At 44.1% G+C, this 23676-nt stretch overlaps 1 protein-coding gene across 2 annotated transcripts in view; it reads right to left on the minus strand.

Moving 5' to 3' along the window:
• The window catches only part of Rlb1, a 36306-nt gene extending 16945 nt beyond the window's left edge, over window positions 1-19361 (minus strand). The window contains exons 1-5 of one of the 2 annotated variants that reach the window (XM_065438949.2): window positions 19049-19360; window positions 18880-18968; window positions 18693-18759; window positions 17825-17896; window positions 3313-3710 (exon numbers count right to left, since the gene is read on the minus strand). In XM_065438949.2, coding sequence (XP_065295021.2) covers window positions 3313-3710; window positions 17825-17896; window positions 18693-18759; window positions 18880-18968; window positions 19049-19075 — 653 coding nt within the window. In that variant the 5' untranslated portion in view covers window positions 19076-19360. Of the gene's footprint in view, window positions 1-3312; window positions 3711-17824; window positions 17897-18692; window positions 18760-18879; window positions 18969-19048 lie in introns of both variants that reach the window. The other variant, XM_065438950.2, reaches the window with a different exon arrangement.
• Window positions 19362-23676: the final 4315 nt, after the last annotated feature.

Here is a 23676-nt window from a genome sequence, read left to right on the forward strand (position 1 = left end):
TCATCACCTTTGTCTTCTGCATATTAATCTTCAGCCCAACTCTTAGACTCGCTGATATGGTCCTCAATCATTTGTTCTAACTTGTCTGCATTGTTGCTGATAGAACAACGTCATCTGCAAACCGAAGGTTGCTGATATATTCGCCGTCAATCCTTACTCCTAAGCCTTCCAGTTTAATAGCCTGAACATTTTTTCCAAGCACACAGTGAATAGCATTGGAGAGATTGTGTCTCCCTGTCTGACCCCTTTTTTATAGGTACCTTCCTGCTTTTCTTTTGTAGAATTAAGCTAGCTGTAGAACCTCTAGATATTTTCCAAAATATTTACGTAAGCATTCTGTATGCCTTGATTACGTAATCCCTCTATGACTGCTGGTATCTCTACTGAATCAAATGCCTTTTCGTAATCTATGAAAGCCATATAGAGAGGCTTATTGTACTCTGTGGATTTCTCGATAACCTGAATAATCACACGGATGTGACCCATTGTACAGTATCCCTTCCTAAAGCCAGCCTGTTCCCTTGGTTGACTAAAGTCCAGTGTTGCCCTTATTCTATTAGAGATTATTTTGGTAAATATTTTATATAATACTGGGAGAAGCTAATAGGCCTATAATTTTTCAATTCTTTAACATCTCACTTTTTGTGGATTAGCATAATTTTTGCATTCTTCCAGTTTTCTGGAACCCTTGCAGTCAATAGACACTTTGTATAAAGAGCCGCCAGTTTTTGAAGCATTATGTCTCCTCCATCTTTGATTAAATCGACTGTTATTCCATCTTCTTCTGCCACTCTTCCTCATTTCATGTCTTGCAAGGCCCTTCTGACCTCATCACTAGCTATAGGAGGAGTTTTTGTATCCTGTTCATTACTGTTTCTAATTGAAGTATCCTGATTCCTCTGGATATTGTACAGGTCAGTGTAGAATTCTTCTGCTTCTTTTACTATATCTTCCAGATTGCTGATGATATTAGCCTGCTTATCTTTCAGTGCGTACATCTTGGTTTGTCCTATGCCAAGTTTCTTTCTCACTGATTCCAGGCTGCATCCATTTTTTACGGCTTCTTCAGTCTTTGTCACATTATAGTTTCGAATATCACTTATTTTCACCTTGGTGATCAGTTTTAACAGTTATGCAAATTCTATCTTATCTTGAGTTGGACACTTTCATTCTTTGTTGTTTCTTTATTAGGTCCTTTGTTACTTGAGAGAGCTTGCCTACTGGTTGCCTTGGTGCCTTGCCTCCTACTTCAATTGCTTCCTCTAAAGCCAGCCTAGTTACGGTTTCATTCATTAGCTCTAGGTCATCATCATCTCTTTGTTCTAAGGCTGCATATCTGTTTGCAAGTACCAGCCTGAATTTGTCTGCTTTTACCCTTACTGCCTCTAGGTTGACCTGTTTCTTCTTGACCAATTTTGCTTTTTTTCTCTTCAAATTGAGGTGAATCCTAGCCCTCACTAATTTATGATCACTGCACTTTACCCTACCTATCACTTCTACATCGTGCACTATGCTAGGATCAGCAGAAAATATGAAGTCAATTTCATAATTACAATTACCTAATCAAATATCAGTAACAAAAAATTAATGTCAGATACTGCACTGTACTGAAAACAATATGCACAAGGTTTTCTTTGAGTAACGCATTGCTCTTTTCTTCAATCCTGGTGCATGTAACTAATTGGGACACCCAGCATTCATTTGTGACCTTTGCATGCAACTGACGATGTTTCCATCCCTAATAAATGTAAATTATTAGAAATATATATATTTTGAGTCGTTACCATTGTGCAATGGAAAGAGAAGCAATACTGAGACACACAACATTCATGTGCATTTCCCACGCCACTGATAAAAGACTCTGCCGAAGGGGTCACTGAAGTCTATAGGTTTTTTTCATGGCCAATAAAGCACGCAAACCAATTTGAAGCATGGTGAACACACAGCAACATTTTCATTCTCTTAAGTATAGGCTATCCATACTTTTAGAAATAATTTTTAATTCACTGCCTACATCTCTTTCAAAGATATAATAAACTTTGTCCTGTGTGTATACTTAAATATATTGTATATGTGCATGGTGTTCACAGTGAAAGTTTAAAACAATGTTGAAGTGAGAAAATATGGATAAGGCAGCTGCTGCTAATGGATTCTAATGCGTGTATCCTCCTATTGTCAGGATTTGCAGAAATAAAGCGCAATATGAATTAAAATCCTGCATGTCTGCTCCAACAATGATGCAGTAAGCTAGTAGCCCCAGTAAAATTTCAGGTCAAAAGGTCGAGGAAAGTCAAAATAAACTTCAAATGGAGTGGTTGATAAAGCTCTGGTAATGGCACTTTACATGTGTCTGGTGGGGGGGGGGGTGGCTTTGGCATCGCCCGGGATGGGGGATAACTCTGGAGGGGGCTTGGGTCCCAGACCCCCCGTAGTCGGCACCTATGGTAATTGTAATGTCTATGGAGCTAACTAACCCAACAATGAGAGGTGCAACCTGCCTTCAGCGTGACCTTCTGCCCTTGCTCAGCTGCCCTCACAGATCTACCGCACCTCTTGTGAAGTTGTTCCACAGTGTGCTGATCAAGGCTGCACTTAAGCCACCCACTTTCTACCATCGGTGGCCCTATGGTTCCCATCATAGATCCCTCTTGGGCTTCATCAAACACAGCAAAGTATATGTGCATATATAACACACATGCTTCACATGTTTTATGCTGCAGGGAGGCAGACTTTTAAATAAATGAACAAAAGAGAAAACACTAACTCAGTTTAGACCGGTAAAGTATTCTTTCAAGACTCTATTTTCATTCATTTGGCAGAATAATATTGCTTGCTAACAGAGAAAGTGAAGGTGAATATGCATTTCTTAATATTTTGCTCCCAAACCATGGCATCAGAACATCAGTGTGAAGTCCTGGATTTCAAAGTACCTCACAAGTTTAAGCCACACTGTGCACAAAATATTCACAAAACTTGCCAAGTTGAATGCTTTGTTACATTGGAATGCAATGCACACCCTGTTTGTCAAAGAACTATTACCTAGTCCCAAAGAGATGCAGTTGTCAAAATCCATGACAATAAAGAGAGCTAACGCAGGAGCGTAAGGGTGGTTTCGCCACCTGTATATCGTTTTTCGTGTTATTTCTGGTTTACCAGGCTTCTGTCCATACTAATACTGACCTTTCTCCTAATGCAGAAGTGCAATTTACCAGGCCACCTATATTATTACCCATGTATAGTGTTCCTTTAAACACTGCCATGCATATAATGGTTTTGATGAGCACGCACAGTGAAGAAGACCTTTAGACCTACCCTTTGGATTGTTTGTCTGGTTTTTCCTTGGACATAATTTTGCCAGCTCCCTGCAAGACTTTCTTTTTCAACTCGGGTTTGGAGGCACATGTGGATACAACCTTGGCACCCTGAGGCACTGCTTTAGTTCTCATCGTTGGCTTAGTGGTGTTCCTGTCTTCAGGTTCAAAATGTTTCTCACATTCTTCTTTAGCTTCAATCACAGATGGTGTGACTGGTGTTTCCAATTCATTAGAAAAAAGAAAACACTTTTCCTTGCGTTTGTCCCAGGCATCGTAGATCTTCGGCAGCCACTCTTTCCAGTCAGTGTTGGCACCCCTGAACTCCTGAATGACTTTCTGCACCCCCGGACGGTCTATCAGACGTGCCATGGCACGTTCCTCTGGAGTGGAGTCAGACTGCAGACAAATGGCGTGATGTTGACTACATGGCATTAGCTCTCAATGAAGAACAGTTTCTATTTCCTTGGTAAATGTCAGTAGCAGACAGCACATGTAGTTCACCACAAGTGCTGTGAAAAAACCACAATGTAACTGCAAATCTAGTCACTGGATTATTACTTTGCTGGTGCTGTGTCAAAAGACTCATTATTGAATTCTCTTTTGTGTGCAATGACAACATGATACTGTCAGAGCAATGTAAGAATTTTTTTTATTACAAGAAAATGTGTTAAGTGAGTTGAAAACATAAAGAGATGTCAAGGCATGGCCCCTACCAGTGCTTAAATACTGATACATGCATATTGCGTGTTTCTTGTGGCCAATGCATGCGCGTGCCCCGACGAAAACGACGAACACTCTCTGGCTCTCGAGTGTCGACTGAACTGGCCAGCGCTGCATTATTCTTTGTAAATATACTTTGTAAATAGTCTCCAGTCTTAATCTTTTGTTTGCGTAACCTTTTGGTGGAGGGTGCCGTTCCCTATCCTTGACACGGAGCTTCGCAGCGGCCACACCGTCCTGCTTTCCGCCATGGCTCCCGGTGACAACACCTCGCCTCCCTGTACTCCTGCGACCCCAACAACATACGTTACGGTTACCAATCCCAGCGATCCTGGCATATTCTCCGGCCAAGATAATGTCGATGATGAGGACTGGCTCAGCTTGTATGAGCGTGTTATCCGAAACCACTGGGACCCTACCATTATGCTAGCGAATGTCCTATTCTACTTGGGTGGAGCTCCTCGTGTCTGGTGCCGGACACACGAGCACGAGATCTCTAGCTGGGTGCTTTCAAAGATAAGCTCAGCAACCTCTTTGGAAATCCCACCGGTCGGCAGCTGGCTGCTAGAAAATAGCTTGCTACCTGAGTTCAGTCTTCTACTGAATCGTATGTCTCGTACATACAAGACGTGCTCGCTCTTTGCCGGAAAGTCGACGAAAAATGGCCGAGTTTGACATTTTTGACAGGTCATTTGGCAGCAGCGGCAGCTGGACGTGAACTCGTCTCTCACGAACGCTACTTCCATTTTTCAGCTATCTGCCATTGTTTCTGCGCCTGTCGTCCTGGCTTTCCTGGTGCTTGTCAAGATTCCAAATCAGTGTGCCTCCGTCACCAGCCAGTATTCTGCTGCTCAGCGCATGCCCAGACGCATCTACACCAGGCGTGCAATTGACTGACCTACGACGTCACCGGGATCTCGGCGCCACCCTGGGCCATAAAAGCGGTGGCCTCACAGTGAAACGAGTCATTTGGCAGCAGCGGCAGCTGGACGTGAACTTGTCTCTCACGAACGCTACTTCCATTTTTCAGCTATCTGCCATTGTTTCTGCGCCTGTCGTCCTGGCTTTCCTGGTGCTTGTCAAGATTCCAAATCAGTGTGCCTCCGTCACCAGCCAGTATTCTGCTGCTCAGCGCATGCCCAGACGCATCTACACCAGGCGTGCAATTGACTGACCTACGACGTCACCGGGATCTCGGCGCCACCCTGGGCCATAAAAGCGGTGGCCTCACAGTGAAACGAGTCATTTGGCAGCAGCGGCAGCTGGACGTGAACTTGTCTCTCACGAACGCTACTTCCATTTTTCAGCTATCTGCCATTGTTTCGGCGCCTGTCGTCCTGGCTTTCCTGGTGCTTGTCAAGATTCCAAATCAGTGTGCCTCCGTCACCAGCCAGTATTCTGCTGCTCAGCGCATGCCCAGACGCATCTACACCAGGCGTGCAATTGACTGACCTACGACGTCACCGGGATCTCGGCGCCACCCTGGGCCATAAAAGCGGTGGCCTCACAGTGAAACGAGTCATTTGGCAGCAGCGGCAGCTGGACGTGAACTCGTCTCTCACGAACGCTACTTCCATTTTTCAGGTTGGTGTAACAACCCTATTCCGTAAACCCGAGGTCTATTTTCTGAAGAGCGCTCTCGCTGCTGCTGCTGCCATTTTGCATTTTTGCATTTTGCATTTGTTGGTCTATGCGTTCGTACTATCCGTGTTATTCTGTTCTTTTTTTGCGTATGCTTGTTGCTGCCAACGGAACTGTTCTTGATCGCGCATACATCATGTTACGCTGCTGCGCGTGTTGACAGCTTATTGCTGACGGCTGTCCTTCAATACGCTGCTCCGAGTGTGATTTTGTCTTTCATCTCGGACCCTGTAGTGGCGTTTCGGAGGATACACACAAATCGAAACAAGGAAACGCACATAAATCCTGGAAGTGTGAGTCATGCAAGGGTGGCAGCAAATCCCATATTGCACGTGAAGAACAGCCGTCCGATCGAGAGCTAATCACTCGGCTTCTTGCAATGGAAAGTAAGATTGACTCTCTCCTGGCCTTGTCTGCCAAGCTTGAGCCTCTCGAATCATCCGTCCAACTACTCTCTGATAAGTTTGACGACTCTCAAACACGCCTTCTTGCCCAAGAAAAGTTAACCAAGGAAGTTACGAAGCGAGTTGAACAGCTCGAGAAGGGGGAAGGGGCCAGCGAAATTGCACAGCTCAATCTGGATATACATAATCTAGAGTGGCGCAGTTGTCGTCTGAACATTGAATTTCACGGCATCGCGGAGTCTGATGACGAAGACTTGATGAAGAAGGTTAACGACATAGGTACGACACTGGAGCTTAAGCCACTGTGCTCGAGTGACATAACAGCCATTCACAGGCTTCCTGCTAAGCCGGGTAAAACACGGGGCGTAATTGTTAGCTTCGCAAAATCAGAAATTCGCGACGCTTGGCTGGAAAAAAGGAAGGCGTTACGAGACGCTAATACCAACATGTTTATCTGTGAAAATCTGACTCGTTTCTCTCGTACTCTTCTGGCAAGTGCAAAATGCTGGGCGAAGGAATCTGGCTACGCGTTCGTTTGGCACACGAATGGAAAAGTACTTGTAAGAAAAAAGACCGGCGCACGTGCAATTGTTGTCCGTGATAAGGACGATCTTGCAAACCTGAAATGATAGCATAGTCCTCTGCTATACTTGCATGAAAGCGCCACACCATTCATGTCAGATATCGCTTATCATACTGTGCAGCTGAAGGATGAGCAAAATCTTTCAATATTTCATTTGAACTGCCAAAGCTTGCGAAATAAATTTGATGAGGTTACCTTATTTTTATCGAGCCTAAACCATGAATTCGATTTCATTTGCTTTAGTGAGACATGGTTCACACCGGATGACTGTTTTTTACTACCTGGATATGACTGTGTGTCAGCCTGTCGTTCATTGAAGCGTGGAGGTGGCGTTGCCCTGTATGTCCGTTCGGATCTGCCTTACCAAATTCCACCAAATTATAATATTGTGAACGAAAATTTAGAATGTGTTTTTATTCACTGCTTCAACATAATTCTTGCTGTCGTGTACCGCCCGCCATCTGGGTGTATAAGTAAATTTATGCAGTTTGCAGAAGAAGTATTTGTGCGCAGTATTGAAATCAACCGTGAATGTGTTTTTGTCGGCGACTTTAATATAGATGCTTCTGAAAATAATGCTACCTTCTTGCATTTCAGAGAACTTTTCGAATCGTATGGTTGTACAAATGTAATTAACGAGCCTACCCGTGTCACCTCAAGTACTGAAACAATATTAGACCTGTGCATTACAAGCTTTTGCCCTGATGAAGTGAAGTCAGGTGTAATCACTTGTGACCTTACCGATCATTTACCAATTTACTGTCTAATACCATCGAAACAAAAGCGTACATTAGTAAAAGAAACACTGGTTAGAGACTACTCGGAACAAAACATGTTAAAGTTTAAAGAACTCATGGAACAACAGAAATGGGATAGTGTCATAAAAGAAAACGATCCAAATGTTGCTTATAATGTCTTTCTGAAGTGTTTTTCTTCTGCCTACAATGCCTCCTTTCCGCTAAAAGCCCCTAAAAAACACAAAAAAACAAGAAAACCTTGGATATCACATGAATTATACACCAGAATTAAACAAAGGCAGAGACTTTTACAGAAGTTTTTAGACACGAGATGTGAAGGTGATCTTCAAATATTTAAGAAAGTGAGGAACAAATTAAGTGCTGATATCAAAAAAGCAAAACGAGATTTCTACATGAAAAAATTTTCTGAAATTGTGGGAAATTCTCGTCTTGTATGGAAAGCGATCCGGGATATTACAGGAAAGACACGTTCGCCAAAACGTGTTTTGTATGAAAGTGAGTTCATGAGTGACATTGAGGTCGCAAACTTGTTTAACGAACATTTTATTAATGTGGGTGCTTCGGCAGATGACCGCGCCAAAATGCCTTGTGAACATTTTGTGAAAACACATTGTCAAAATACTATATTTATGTCACCCACTGATCAATATGAGATAACTGATATCATATTGGCTTTGAAAAACGATTGTGCCGCTGGAGCTGACGATATTAAAGCTAGACCACTGAAAGCTGTCGCGCCGATGGTAAGCATCCCGCTTATGCACATTCTCAACCTTATTCTTTCAACCGCAGTGTTCCCAGACGCAATGAAGCTAGCCCGTGTTGTCGTAATACATAAAGGTGGTTCCGTTAAAGACAAGAACAATTACAGACCAATATCAGTGCTTCCTATCTTTGCAAAGATAGCGGAGAACATAATACATAAAAGACTTTCTGGCTTTCTGACGGCAAACAATATCATAGTAAGCGAACAATTCGGGTTTAGAAAAAACAAGTCGTCTGAAAGTGCCCTTCTTGAAATAAAGGAGCACATACTAGACAACATCGAAAGGAAAATAGTTACCCTGGGAATATTTCTGGATTTTAGAAAAGCTTTTGACTGTGTCCAACACGATGTGCTCTTAAAGAAATTGCCATTGTATGGAATACGGGGTAAAGCTTGGTCTTTGATAAAAAGCTACTTAACTTCGAGAGCTCAATTCACATGCATAAATGGCGTAAATTCGGACTTAAAAGTTGTAAAATTTGGCGTACCACAGGGATCATTACTAGGACCAACGTTATTTTTATTATACATTAACGATATTGTAAACATTAACAAAAATACAAAGTCAATTTTATACGCAGACGATACGAATGTATTCTTCACAGGTGCTCATGAAAGAGAGGTATTTCATCGAGCTAACGAATGGCTAACAGGTCTGGATTTGTGGCTTCAATCTAACAGACTTCGATTAAACATCAGCAAAACGAAATACTTACTCTTCCGGCCGCGAGGACACCACCCGACTATAAACTTGGATTTAAAATTTCAAAACGTTACCATCGAACAATCTGTATCAGTTAGATTTTTGGGGGTGACATTTCAAGAAAACCTCTCATGGACGCCTCACGTTGACAAGCTCTGAAGTGAGCTAGGGCGAGCTGTTGGAATCTTAAATAAAGTGAGATATTATATCCCGTCCGCGGTGAAAAGGCAGATATACTACGCGCTATTTCATTCCCGGCTACGTTACTGTTTCTTAGTATGGTCAACAACGACTAAGACCAACCTAGACAGTCTTTTTTGTTTGCAAAAGCGAGCGGTGCGTGCAATCGGAAATTTAGAACTTTCTGAAGACACTACACCCTTTTTTAAATCTAATAAAATACTGCCTATTCATAAATTGTATAAATACAACTTGGCCCTGGAAATATTGCATCAGCACCAAACAACACCTATTCAAACCAAATATCAAGCGAAACCTGGTCCGTACTGCCTACGAAAGAATTTAATACCCAGGCCACGTTCTCGTACAAAATATGGCGATCAAAAACTAAGCTTTATGATACCAGACCTTCTCAACGAATATCCGGAAATTGCTGAAGCGCTCGTTACTGCTACCTCAGTGCACATTTTCAGAAAAATGCTCAAAAATGTTTTCCTTAACACAGACTAAAAATCCTGCCGGTCTGATCCCAGTTGGTTTCCTCTTACTCTGTGTCTTGGCTTTTCATTGTTAAAGTCTGATATATTTTCTGTACTAGGACGATAGTTGCGACACACCTGTACAATGTATCTAATTATATGTGTATTTATGTTATTGATGTGTATATGTATTTATGTTATTATGTTATTTTATTATGTTATTGATTTATGTTATTGATAAGGAACACTTATTGATGTTTAAGTTCTACCGTGTTCCAAATTGAGCCTATTGTAGTGAATACTTTTGTTATTATTGTTCTTGTGTGACTGCTGCTGCCAAGGGTGGCGAGGCCCAGTCAGGCACGTTCAGTGCCTTTTGTCGCGTCCCCCAAGGCATTTCTGTAAGGAATGTCTTGAATAAATGAATAAAGAAAGAAAGTCGGCCACATACTTAAAGGCATCGCGGACGACGCGTCCAACTTGTTGGTCTTCAACAATGTGTCCATCATCAACGTCACTGTCAAGGGATGCCGCCACTTTGAGCTCGCCAAAAGCCGCCACGTCATTCCACAGTTCTCCTGGCTCCCTAACACGGCTGCGACGTCGTCTTGCATCGGCCTTACTGCTTCACCGCCCTTATATGAGCACGTCACACGTATTGTTCGCCGCAAGCTCGAGGCTACAAGTCCTGCGATATTCCATCAACGCCCACTTGACCCCACCATTGATCAACCAGCCCCAGCGGTCTCTCTCATTCAGACAGTTGTGCGGCAAGAATTTGCCAACCTAGGTTTTCCTGCTGCCTGCTCCATCTCCCGACCTGATGCCCGACCGGTGCCGACTACTACGCTTCACGGCAATCTGTATTCCCCTCCCAGAAACCGTAACCCTACCATGTGGAGAACTCTGGACGACAAGCCCATTTGCTTCCGTTGCCTCCGCATTGGCCACGTCGCTCGCCACTGCCACACCTCCTGGACGTCGCCGTATTCAAGCTTCTTTTCCGGTCTCCTCGTTCATATGCCGACCCACGCCGTTACTCGCCTCATCATATGCCTCCTACCTCTGACGTATCCATCGATGTCAGTCGTTCTGCTCGCTCACTGTCACCTCAGCGCCATCGGTCCCTGTTGCCCCAGCCACACCGCTATTCATCACCGACCAATTATGGACCCTCCTGGACGGAAAATAGACCATGCAGTTCCTGGGGGTAGTGCTGCATTAACTTCGTCGTGTAGAAATCCTCCACTGACGCTCTCAACGAACCAGAACTTACTTGATGTTCATGTCGACATTGTCCCTTTGACGGCGTTAATAGATACTGGAGTTCAGGCGTCCATAACGAGTTATAACCTCCATCGTCGACTGAGGAAGGTTCTCACGCCTCCTACTACTCGAGCCGTATGCGTGGCCGATGGCAGCACTGTTAACGTCACCGGAATGTGTACTTCCTGTACAAGTATCGCCAACCGCCATGTTCCTGTTCTTTTTGTGCTGACCAATTGTCCCCATGACCTAATCCTTGGACTCGACTTTCGGCGCATTCAGCTTTGATTGACTGTTCTGCCGGTACCCTTTGCCTCGAACTTCTTCTACTCGCGCATATTTGTGCCGAACTGCCGAACAACTTTAGTACGACCGCCTTCATCTGCCTGCCGCATAAAGCCTTGACTTTCGTCGATTTGGTATCGTCTTTTCCTGTGCCCGATGGTGATTACATCGCCACACCTGTCCTTTCGATGTGTAATATCACTGTGCCCCACTCCATCGTCACCGTCGCCGATAACCGGACATGCCTCCCCGTCGTCAATTTTGGCCTGACAAAGGATGTTCTACCCAAAGGCATATCGGTTGCAATGCTCTGTGCTATCAGAAATGACCACGTCACAATGTTTTCTGTAGACGTCTGCTCCAATTCCTCACCATGTCCACAGGATGCTATTTGCCCTGATGCAACATTTCGGCCTATGATTGCTGCGGACCTATTTACAAGCAGCAGCTCTGTATCACCTTTTGGTTTCCTACGACGACATCTCCAACCTCAGCATGCCAATTGGGCCAAACGCCACACCTGTTCCTGATGTCCTTTCAATGTGTAATATCACTGTGCCCCACTCCATCATCACCGTCGCTGATAACCGGACATGCCTCCCGGTCGTCAATTTTGGCCTGACAAAGGAAGTTCTACCCAAAGGCATATCGGTTGCAATGCTCTGTGCTATCGGAAATGACTATGTCACAATGCTTTCCATAGACGTCTGCTCCAATTCCTCACCATGTCCATGGGATGCTATTTGCCCTGACGCAACATTTCGGTCTATGATTGCTGTGGACCTATTTACAAGCAGCAGCTCTGTATCGCCTTTTGGTTTCCTATGATGACATCTCGATAACGCTTCACCTCAGCAATTGCCGATTGGGCCAGACTTCAATTGTTAAAGGGACCCTGAAACGATTTTCTACAAACGTGCCTAGTCATTAGAGTAGGTCATAATTAATGATCAGAAGGACCTTCTGATCATTAATTGACGCATCTAAGTGCTCTGCGTAAAGCGTGTAATTTATTCAAAGGTTTTAAAAATGCACATCGCTGCCAATCGTAGCACACTGTGCGGCAGAATTTTAAGCCGCCCCTACCCATATGACGCAAATCACCCATATGACGTTAGTCGGGCGAACTACCTGATTGGCTGACCAGGGCGTGTGATCGATAATTTTTCCAACTTTATGGTAAAAAATTGATGTTCGTAATAATTGGAATGTTAGTTAATTTGTTTTTATAAAAAGAAAGTAACATAAAGGGAATACACAGGAACAATTTTTCAGTACACTTAAGCACTTCTGGCACACAGTAAGTGTCATCTGCTTGTGTTACAACGTGCTCCGTCTTTGACGAGAGCTCTGCCGTCAGTGTCGGTGTGTTTTTTCGCGAGCGCTATGATTTGACTTTGTTGCTTTGTGGACTGCAAACGTAGCAACTGGCAATATGTCAAGCTGCGACATCGTGTGCCTTTGCAAGCCAGTAGATGAGCGGGCTGGCTGCAGCGCATCGGAGTGCCGCTATTCCACTGGCGCCAGGATTTGCGCGATTGCGGCCGTCATTTTACACCGGAAGATTACTAACGCAATAGCGTTTCGCGAGTTCGGTATTAGGGTAAACGCAAGCGCAAGGGGACAGGGCCTGGCTGTGTCCCCTTGCATGTCGTTTCCTGTGATGAACAGAAGCGCAAATGTGAATAGTCTGCATGGTGCAAGCCATCTGGTGTCAGAGTTCAACCAGACACAGTAGCAGTAACAAAATGTATTCTTCTTTGCTGCTGGTGTAAATTTTTCGCAGGAGTGTAATCGTTAACATGTTGTTTTTGTAAATGTTTAAAATGTTTTAAACTTGGTTAGAGCAATATTAGCTCTTTCTTTGGCTGGTTAAGCTCTGCGCCAATGGGTAGCTGGACCGTGGAAACCGATCAGGCAGCTCAGGTATGTCTCCGCTAAAGTTCCTTCATCAGCTTGAGCCTATGCCTCCATCGTTCCGTCGAAACGTTCAGCTAGTGTGTGGTTACCGGAATACCAGACACTTCGGGCGCTGCGACAAAATGCTTGCAATGCACACTGCTTCGATAGCTCTCGCTTGGGGTTGACGCCCAAGTGGCTAGCGGAGAGGTTTCGCACGGGCGGTTTCGAAACAACCATAAGTGGACGATGTGACGTCGCATCGTGACACAGAACCAGTGAAGGCGGAGCTTAGCCTCGATCGCTCGGCGAATGAGTTGAGCAGGAAAAGCATGGCTAGGGAGGAGGGTAACTTGTAATCGCTTACAGCTCCATTAATACGTAACGCTTCACTTAAACTGTAGTGCTAATGTTCTACTTAAGCAGTACCCTACGCATCTACAAAATTTGTCCGAGCCGTTTTAGGGGCCCTTTAAGCATCACATAAATACCGATGATGCCAGTCCTATTCATCGCCGGCCATATAGAGTTTCTGCTTCAGAGCGTAAGGTTACTCAAGATGAAGTGAACGAGATGCTTGCTAAAGGCATTGTTGAGCCTTCGTCGAGCCCTTAGGTGTCACCCGTGATGCTTGTTAAAAAGAAAGATGGCACATGGCGTTTCTGCGTAGATTATCGTCATCTAAACCGCATTACCAAGAAAGCTGTTTACCTCGTCTCGCATTGACGACACCCTCGATTGTCTCCACAGTGCCAACTACTTTTCATCAATAGACCTGCGGTCTGGTTATTGGCAGATTTCTGTAGATGAAAAAGACCAAGAGAAGACTGCGTTCATCACTCCTGATGGTCTATATCAATTCAAAGTTATGCCATTCGGTCTATGCAACGCCCCAGCTACATTCGAATGTATGATGGACTCTTTGCTTCAAAGGTTCAAATGGTCAACATGCCTCTACTACCTAGCCGACATTCCCGTATTTTCACCTACATTTGAGACACACCTTGAGTGCTTATCAGCTGTTCTTCAAGTCTTCAGCGAGGCTGGGCTCCAACTAAATTCCTCGAAGTGTCACTTCGATCGCCGGCAGATTACAATGCTGGGCCACCTTATCAACGCTTCCGATGTTCAACTAGACCCGGAGAAAATTCGTGCTGTCACGTCTTTTCCTGTACCTCAGTCTATCAAAGACGTCCGAAGTTTTGTAGGACTCTGCTCCTACTTCCGACGCTTCTTTAACGACATCGCAGCAATTGCCCGACTACTTACTGATCTTCTGAATAAGGACGTGCCGTTTATGTGGGGCCCTGCACAAACTGCCGCGTTTGCCCACCTCACCAACATTCTCACCACGCCACCTATACTAGCGCACTTTGACCTGTACTCTCCTACAGAGGTGCGAACTGATCCCAATGGTCACGGTATTGGAGCCGTCTTAGCCCAGTGCCAACAGGGTCAAGATTGCGTTATCGTGTACGCTAGCCGCCTCTTCACAGCAGCGGAGCGCAACTATTTGATTACAGATCGTGAATGCCTGGCTCTCGTCTGGGCGGTTTCCAAATTGTGCCCGCACTTGCATGGCATGCACTTCTTTGTAATCACGGACCACCACGTGCTCTGCTGGCTTTCCTCACTCAACGATCCTACCGGCCGGCTTGGTTGCTGGGCACTGCGGCTGGAAGAATATTCCCATGCAGTATTGTACAAGTCGGGCCGGTTACATCAAGATGCAGACTGTTTATCACGCTATCCAGTGGACAAACTATCCGCCGACCCTGACCCCGATACCGAGGCTCGCGTTTTCCCTATTTCTTAGCTGCTACATTGCTGCTACACATTGCCGACGAGCAACGCCGTGATGCCATTTTGCGCGGCATCGTTGATGGCTTGGAATCTTTGCCTTCTGATTCGTCCCTTCACCTGTTTGTTCTCCAGGATGGTGTATTATACCGCCACAATGTACGCCCCGACAATCCTGCCCTACTCCTCGTCATTCCTAAGCACCTCCGGTCAGCTGTTCTCCAAGAACTTCATGATTTACCAACGGCAGGTCACCTTGGCGTCTCCCGCACCTACGACCGGATTCGCCGACGCTTCTTTTGGCCAGGCCTTGTCTGCTCCGTCCGGAAATACGTTGCGGCGTGTGAAAAATGACAGTGCCGAAAAACACCATCGACGCTCCCTGCCAGGTGCCTTCAGCCGCTTGACATTCCTTGGGAGCCGTTCTTTTGCGTTGGCTTGGACTTACTTGGCCCTTTCCCTCTATCCACACCAGGCAACAAGTGGGTCGCCGTGGCGACAGATTACACCATGCGCTACTCCATCACCAGAGAGCTTCCAACAAGCTGCACCGCAAATGTCGCGGATTTTCTTTCACACGACATGATTCTGCAGCATGATGCTCCAGACCAACTGCTCACAGACCGTGGTCAGATATTTCTTTCTCAAGTCATCGCCGACATCCTGCACTCGAGCTCCACCAAGCACAAGCTGACTACATTTAACATCCACAGACCAATGGCCTCACTGAGCATCTGAATCGTACCCTAACATACATGCTTGCAAAGTATGTCTCGTCCGACCATACTGATTGGGACCTTGCCCCAACCATATGTCACTTTTTCTTATAATTCTTTGCGTCATGACACTGCCCGTTATTCCTCGTTTTTTCTGCTGTTCGGCTGAGAACCCACATTGTCACTGGACGCATCCCTTCTATCCGCCGCAGCAGAGACCAGCGAGTATGCATTTGACACCATCACCAGGGCAGCCCAAGCACGCGAAATTGCCCGCGCTCGGCTCCTCACCTCTCAAGAGAAGCAACGGCGCTTGTACGATCTTCAACACAGATGTCCACTTTTTGCCTGGACCTCTGGTACTCCTGTGGTCCCAGACTGGTCACGTTGGCCTGTCAGAAAAACTCCTGCCTCGGTACACAGGCCCATATCGAGTTCTGTGGGCTGTGACTCTATAGTTACCTACGAAATCGCCCCAGTTAGTACCAGTGCCTCATCTGCCCCAAATTCCGCTGACGTTGTGCACGTCGCACACCTCAAGCCATAATACTCTCCAGTTATCATCGATATTTAGATGCCCTGGTACGGTGCTTCTGCTGCCGGGGGTAATGATATATGCATATTGCGTGTTTCTTGTGGCCGATGCAAGCGTGCGCCCCGACGAAGATGACGAACGCTCTCTGGCTCTCAAGCTGTCGGCTAAACTGGCCAGCGCTGCATTATCCTTTGTAAACACACTTTGTAAATAGTCTCGAGTCTTAATCCTTTGTTCACGTAACAATATATATATATATATATTTTAAAGAGTAGTTAAGCCACTAAATTTGTGCAGGACAAAAACAGTGCAGTGAAGTTAATTAAAATGTTGTCCAAGTTGCTGGGAGAATTTTTTCTAAAATGAGCGCACACAGTACCCTAAACAACCGGGTACTCTGGGAATGGCATGCCCATGGATGTGAAGTTATGTTCATACTCATGTCAACGCACAGCACTTTGTCACCTGCCTGTGCAGCTGCAAGATGCCACATGTAAGCTACAGTTTGTCGTCACATTGGTGCCTGGCACGAAAATAACCTGCCCTAAATATTTTCACGTCTGCAAAACCCTTGGAATGGCTGTAAACAGTTGTCGCAATTAGCAGCTGTTTCATTAGAGCAACAATATGTCATGAACAAGTGCACATGCACTGTGTGAGCATTGTATACACAAACTACTGAAAGACAAGTAATATCATTATTCAAAAGACTAGCGCAAAATAGCAGGGACAAAGACAGAGAAGACGACAGGACGAGCGCTCGTCCTGTCGTCTTCTCTGTCTTTGTCCCTGCTATTTTGCGCTAGTCTTTTGAATAATGATGACACACCAACTAGCCCAGCTTTCTGCCTTGATCACAAGTAATATATCATATACAAAACTATGCAAGTCAATGTAACAAATGCTAAATGTAGGCTGCACAATATTCAGCATGAATTTTGTGTACTGCAACTTACTACTACTTCTCTGGGACTGAGAGATGACACAAGGATATTGAAGTGGGCAAGATGGCACATCACTGAAGCTTGAAAGATCGAGAGCAACAAAGTCGAGAGCAGACGCACACTACTTTGTCTCACAATAAAAAGCTTTCCTGGCTGCGTTACAAACTAATAAGTACACCTCTCGCTAGCAATGAATAATATAAAATGATGCTGCCAGGCTTCTTGCACATTTAGTGATCAGAACTTGAATGCAACACATATCACTATGAAATCTTGTATACGTAATTTACAGGCCTGTGATGAAGACAAATCTTAGCTAAAGCACTAGCTGTTATCAGTACCAGAAAAAAGTGGTTATTATTCGTTGATCACATATGTTTTGGTTAGCCAAGTGCGACATGGGATCCAAGGAAACTCTGCAATCGATTATTTTTAAACCTTTAATGGGGGCCATCACCAGTGTACATGTATATGCTCCCTCTCAGCAGGCAGGAACACTTGATTTCACGTACACATTGATGCACCAGCAGAAAATAAAAAGCTTCTTACCCAGTCCAATGTCTATGGCAGCTTCTTAGCCAAATGAATAACGAACGAGCACTAAGTCAACAAAATTTAAATTGTAAAGGATTTTGAATAGTGCAAGTACGTGAGAACAAGAAAGGAAAGACGGAGAGCTTGTCTCACGTAGTGCTCTATCTTTCCTTGTGTTCTTCTCACATACTCGCGCTATTCAAAATCCTTTACCATTGTATACCAACAGGCCCAAATTACTGCGGTTGTGAATAATTTGCACACAACCACAAATATTGCTGGCAGGTTCTTTCTTACCCGAACAAGCACATTCTTCCATGGCTCTTCAGCAGCTAATGCTTGACGTGCGATGGTGGTCAGGTCAACTTTCTGAAACACTCGTTGAATTAGTTATGCAAAGTCAGCTGCTGGTCTAACTTTCATTTGCACAAACAAATACTTTTATTTCCTTAAAGACCCCCATTTTCGGGTGTATTACATAAGGGGTAGGGTTCCCATTGGAATGCTTCCTGACGAGCAAGCGCATACTTGGAGATCCATTGACAAGTTTAGGCGAAGCTCACACGTACACTACCAAACTCACTATATTGCACGTTCACGCAGCACATTCTGCGAAACATGTATTACTAGTTTTCTCGTCGAAGCGAAACCGCAAGCGATAAAACAAGATGTCTTTGCACAGCAACACAGGGCAGAACACGTTGTCGTCTGCTGAGGAGCAACCACAAATGTGGCCACCTGCGCCGAGGCACCCCAGCGCCTCGTCGCAGATGAGCTTCAGTGCATACACCCTATACTGTTAGCTACTGGGGTATAAATCACGCAATCGTTGGCGAACAAGAGAACATGACATGATACATTTGTCAGCAAATCAATAATACAAGTTAGGAATAGGAGTGGTCCAAGTATTGTCCCTTGCGGAACACCTGATGTTACAGTAAGGTAAACTGTCGGAGGAGTGGTTATTTTATTGACAACAGCTGGATTGTGACCGATTCGCAAATAATTCCGTTATCCATGCGATAACGTTTAGATGAAAGTCAAGTTGGGAAAAACTTTACGAGTAGTCGAGTTTGCGGTGCTTTTTCGAATACTTTGGCAAAGTCCAAAAAGATGGCATCAGTAAGTTTGATGATTGTCAAGCGACAGTAACTAATTTGCTTACCTTCAGGTAATTAACTTGATCTTTCCAACGGACACCCTTCTGCCTCCTTTTATGTGCGTCCGGACCCCTACGGTAAACAAGTGAAGGGTTAGAGACCAACCGCACATGCAAACGACCCAACATTAGCAACCACCGTCAACATGAGCTCGCGAAATATTTTGCTCTGATGCAACAACTAATTCCTTACTTGGAATTTTCGAGCTTCCTTATCTCTGAAGTCATTTTCCTAATCAAAAAGACTCTCTCTGTCTTCAGCAACCGGCGAAGCACCACCACCTGAGCAAAGATACATTTCGTCGCATGGAGAGAGACGACGACGGAGAAAAGACAAGGGCCTAGATGTTCACTGCGCTCACCAAGTTGTTCACAGCAACTTTCTCCATCGTTTACTTCATTTGCAGACATCAAACGCAGCTCTCGTCAATACGTTAGCCAGCTACACGAAGAACGGCTGTTCACGATGTTTACTAGCAGCCATGTGGATGCATTTAGCAACCGTCTGCACGTTTTTTTGGAATCCCCGAGAGAGCTGGCTTCTCTACAATGATCAAAGCAGTCGTTTTCTCTGTCTTTGTCCCTGCTTAATGCGCTAGTCTTTTGAAGAATGTTCTCTACAATGCAGCGGACTTTTAGTTCCACGTTTTTCCGTTTCACTCATAGAGTTTCTAAATAAATATCCTAGAGGGAAATGTGGCGCTAGTGTCTATGGGGGTTCTCATGAGCGTTGCCTCAACCTACATGCATAGAGTTACTATACTGTTACTACTTGTTCTACTAACTCTATGCCTACATGCATAGAGTTTCTCACTACATTACCTAGAGGGAAATCTGGCGCTGCTGCGCTGTGGTATGCATGGGAATGCCGGTATATTGTGGATTCGGATTGGCATCGTTCTCATAGAGACAGGACACCTTGGCGTTAGGCGTACCCGGTGGTTCTAACGGGTACGTTGCGTTCACCCAAATAGCCAACTTATTACTGATTTGGCTTGGCTCCCGTTGGATTTTTAAAAGGCGGCGGTAGTGCGCTTTAGACATTTCTTGAATTTCTTGTGAGCGTCTGTGCAATAAGGTGTAACCTTTCTCTATGGTGAAAACTTTACGAGGTGTTTCTGCGTTGTATGTTCGATTTAAGTGGTCTTCGCTGCCGTGGTTAGTTAGTTTGGCTGGTTAGTACATGTGCAAACGGTCTTTTGTGATGTTCTGGAGTTGTGGAAGGTCGTCGCCCCTATTGCAAGTACTTGCGTTGTCGCGACATCATTCGAACACTATACGATCAGAGCAGAAACAAGTGCTGTAACCTACCCCGGTTATTGTGTAGGCGTCAGCTCTCGAAGTATTGGTGAATGCACGGTGGGAGCCCGTTTTATCTGCGGATGCGTGCTTGCACCAACTCTGACGAAACTCTGATCATTCGGGACCTATGAAAGCAGTGCTGTGTTGTTTTTGTTCCCTGCTTAGTTCGCCTGTTTACATACTCGCCTGAATGTGTGCTATTGTGGTTTTTAAGTTTTCCCCCGTGGGTCTGTACCAGATACCTCGCATTCAGCTGCTTGTCACCTGTGGTCGTTTATAACTTTGCTGCAGAATTTTGTCCTTAAGTCGAATAAACTTTGGAAGGAAATCGTGAAGCTTTACTCCCGGAAAGCGCTTGTACGTCCATAGAATTTACAGTTCAAATGCAACACATATCCTCATTTAAATTTTAGAAGAATTTATAGTTTCCGTAAATTGAAATTGCAGATAAACAGAATTCAATAAATTGAAGATTTCTATATGCACACCAAATAAGTTCTGCAAAGTAAAACGGTTTGTTACATTAAAGTTCAATATATGGAGGTCTAATTGTACAAAATTGATTGATATAGGGGTTGATTGGATACAGGGTGTGCATAAATTCACACGCCTGGTTCCGTAGTCAGTTGTTACGTGCCGCTCTACTTGAGCAATAAACAAAGCAACAATGTTAATGTTTTCGAACTGTTCATATATCGGGAGCACACCAAGAAGGTGATCTAAAACCTCCAGGCATATGGTGACTTTCTGTTCCAAAAGAAAAAAAAGTAATAGTAATAATGTGTACAGTGGCATAGCAGAGTAAACAAACAAAAAAGCTGTCTTTTTCAGACAATGCTACATTTTTTTTTCCTAATTACAGCAGCTGTGCAAGGTGTTCTAGACCACTTAGGATATTTGAAAATTCAGTGTGATGGGCCAGTCTGTTTCCCTTAGTGCTATAATGGCCTCATATTCTTGCGAAGTTAATCATATGACTCCTGTATCCTTACTACATTGAACTCCTGAAATGTTTTATTCCGGCCACTGCTCCTCATCCACCATGCTGCTTCTGCTTAATAGTTCTCAAGGCAATTATATTGCCCTCCTCTCCCTATTATTCAGGCAGAGAAACAGATCCACATGGCCATCACAAACTAATTATCACTTGCACATGCCCTGACGTTCAAAACATTGCAGTTTAGCTGGAAGCTAGAATCAAGCTAGAAGCTAAAGGGAAGCTAGAATTAGCACTAGTGAAATGTGAAGGTTGTTAGCAAAAGTGCCCACAGTGTGTGAGGTCACAGTTTATGCGAAGATAAAAGTTTTGAGAAAAATTGTATAAATTTTGCAGTTGATATTGTTGTTTTATTAATGCTGCTCTTGCTTTGGTTATCCTTTTTTTTAGTCACCATATGTGTTAAATGTCACAGCATTTGATATTATAGCATTGACATATATCAGTGGGGTGGGGGGTCCTCATCTGGATAGTTCATTTCTAATGCATACACTTTGCATGGCTTGTTCGCGTTGCCAACACCTACTGTATTACTTTGCTATTAAAACCTTCACAATTGTTTTTCACACATAAATAAAACAAGCAGTCTAAAAATGTTCCTTTGTCTCATGCAATATAGCGCTCCTCTCAACTAAAGCTGTATGTTCTCGAGACACAAGTTGGCAGCTACATGTTAGCTGCAAAACCGCTTAAATTTGCAACAATATTGAATATATTGAGACAAAAAAGCTATCTTGGTGAACATAATGCTGCAGATGCTGACCAGCACATGAGTAGTGCTTCTTTTATTACAAACATTTAATCACATTGCAGAGAGTGTGTACCACTTAAATCACAATCATTTTATTGAGATATTTTTGTGTCATTTGCATGTGGCAGAAGCAGGAAATAGTAAGCTGACTCTGCCTTAAAGCAAACATATGCATGAGAGAGCGCTTAAAGCATTACTTGTTCAAACCGAGGCTTTGGTGTCTAGATTTCACGACGAAGAGAGTAAAATGTGAGGTCACTTACCCTGTATTCTGAAACCATCTATGACTGGAAGCTTCATTCCACTGAGATGAGCGCAGTGCCACCCCTTGACTGAAGACGACGCTGTGTTTCACAGTAATTGACATGAAGTTTAATTAAAGCTAAGCAACCGCCTGTGTCAAGGAGTGGGGCTGCTGTGCATTTGAATCCAGGTGGAGGGTTGAGTGGAGAATACAGAAGTTAGTCATCTTTACCGATCCTTGAGCCTCTTAAGAGATTTCCTACAACATTTAAGCTCAGCCTATCTGTTTTCTTACAGCATGGTTATTACAGGTGGTACAAAACATTCCATTGTACAGTTTCTATAATTCTTTGGGAAAACATACATCACCTCACTAAACAGGAATAGGCTCAATAGGTTCACTGGTATCATCTATAGTGTTTCCATCCAAGACCTATTGCTATTACAAGGCATTGCAGACATTCAGTGACGTAGCCAGAAATTCATTTCAGGGAAGGATTCTCCACTGGCCACTACCACTCCCCCATCACCTCTCTCTCTCGCACTATATAAATGTGTGGAGGGTTTTACATCACACCAAGACAAACTCCTAGCACTCCCCAGACAGGAATGCTTTAGCAATGAGGATGCACATTTTTACGTTGCCAGAACTTTGTTTAACTTCTGACAAAAGTTTTTCATTGCTAAGACTACGCCTAAAATTATGCTATCATCCTTGTGCTGTTTTTAAAAATGACTATATTAAAAATAACATTTTGTTTACAAATTGATGTATTTATATAATGTATATTATGACCTTGTTGGTACATTACTTAGGAAAGTGAACTGTGCTAAAAACATGACAGCGCTCTGTCTTGTGTCTTCTTGTTTGCAGCCCAGACTTGTTGCAGCCCAAGTAACAGTGAAGGTCAGCGTTATTTTCTTACCAGATTTGCTAGTGAGTGGTTCAGCCATGGCTGTGTATGGAAGAGAGCGGGCACTATTTTGCAAGTCGCCTATTACTTAATTGCAGGCATTATGGGCATGCTTCCCTGACACCTGCCTATTCTAAAGACTGCAAAGCAGCAAGCACAGCACATGCTATGACAGGGTAGGTGAATCTCAGCTAAGGCAACTGGCCACAGCTATCTGGTGTTGAGCGATCGAGCAGTGATGAGACAATCCCCCTATGTTCCACAATTTTTCACTTCATTCTTGATGCCCTTAATGCGTGTCACCACCCTAGCCCCCTTACTGTATCATCCTCCCCACTCCCTGGAGCTCTCTGAAACTCTTTTCAGCTAATCACTGTCCCACTTTTCAACATTCACGGGGTTGTTGAATGACACAGCATTCTATAACATTCCTATATTTATGTTTCTGTGTAGACATCGAAGCCATTCACCTAGCTCCCATAGTTTGTTGTGGCGGCTTCTTAGCTTCCCTGGTCCAGCACCCCGTCCTTGATATAGATTGCCGCGCGCAAATCAGCATTCTGTAGGCCTTTCTTTCTTGTCCCGTTTTCTCTCCATTTTTTCATTCTTAGCAGTGTGTACAAACTAGCCTGAGAGCAAGCTCTTCTGAAGTTTATTAGCATAATGAAAGTTAGAGTCAATGGAAAGTAAAAGAAGAAAGAAGGTGGGGGGAGTGTTTTTTATGAGTTTTCTAAACAAGCAAGTTGATATAAGTAAGTTGTATAATAGCAAGCACCAAGTATG

This window comes from Dermacentor albipictus, chromosome 1, assembly GCF_038994185.2.
Source record: "Dermacentor albipictus isolate Rhodes 1998 colony chromosome 1, USDA_Dalb.pri_finalv2, whole genome shotgun sequence".
Classification (NCBI taxonomy): domain Eukaryota; kingdom Metazoa; phylum Arthropoda; class Arachnida; order Ixodida; family Ixodidae; genus Dermacentor; species Dermacentor albipictus.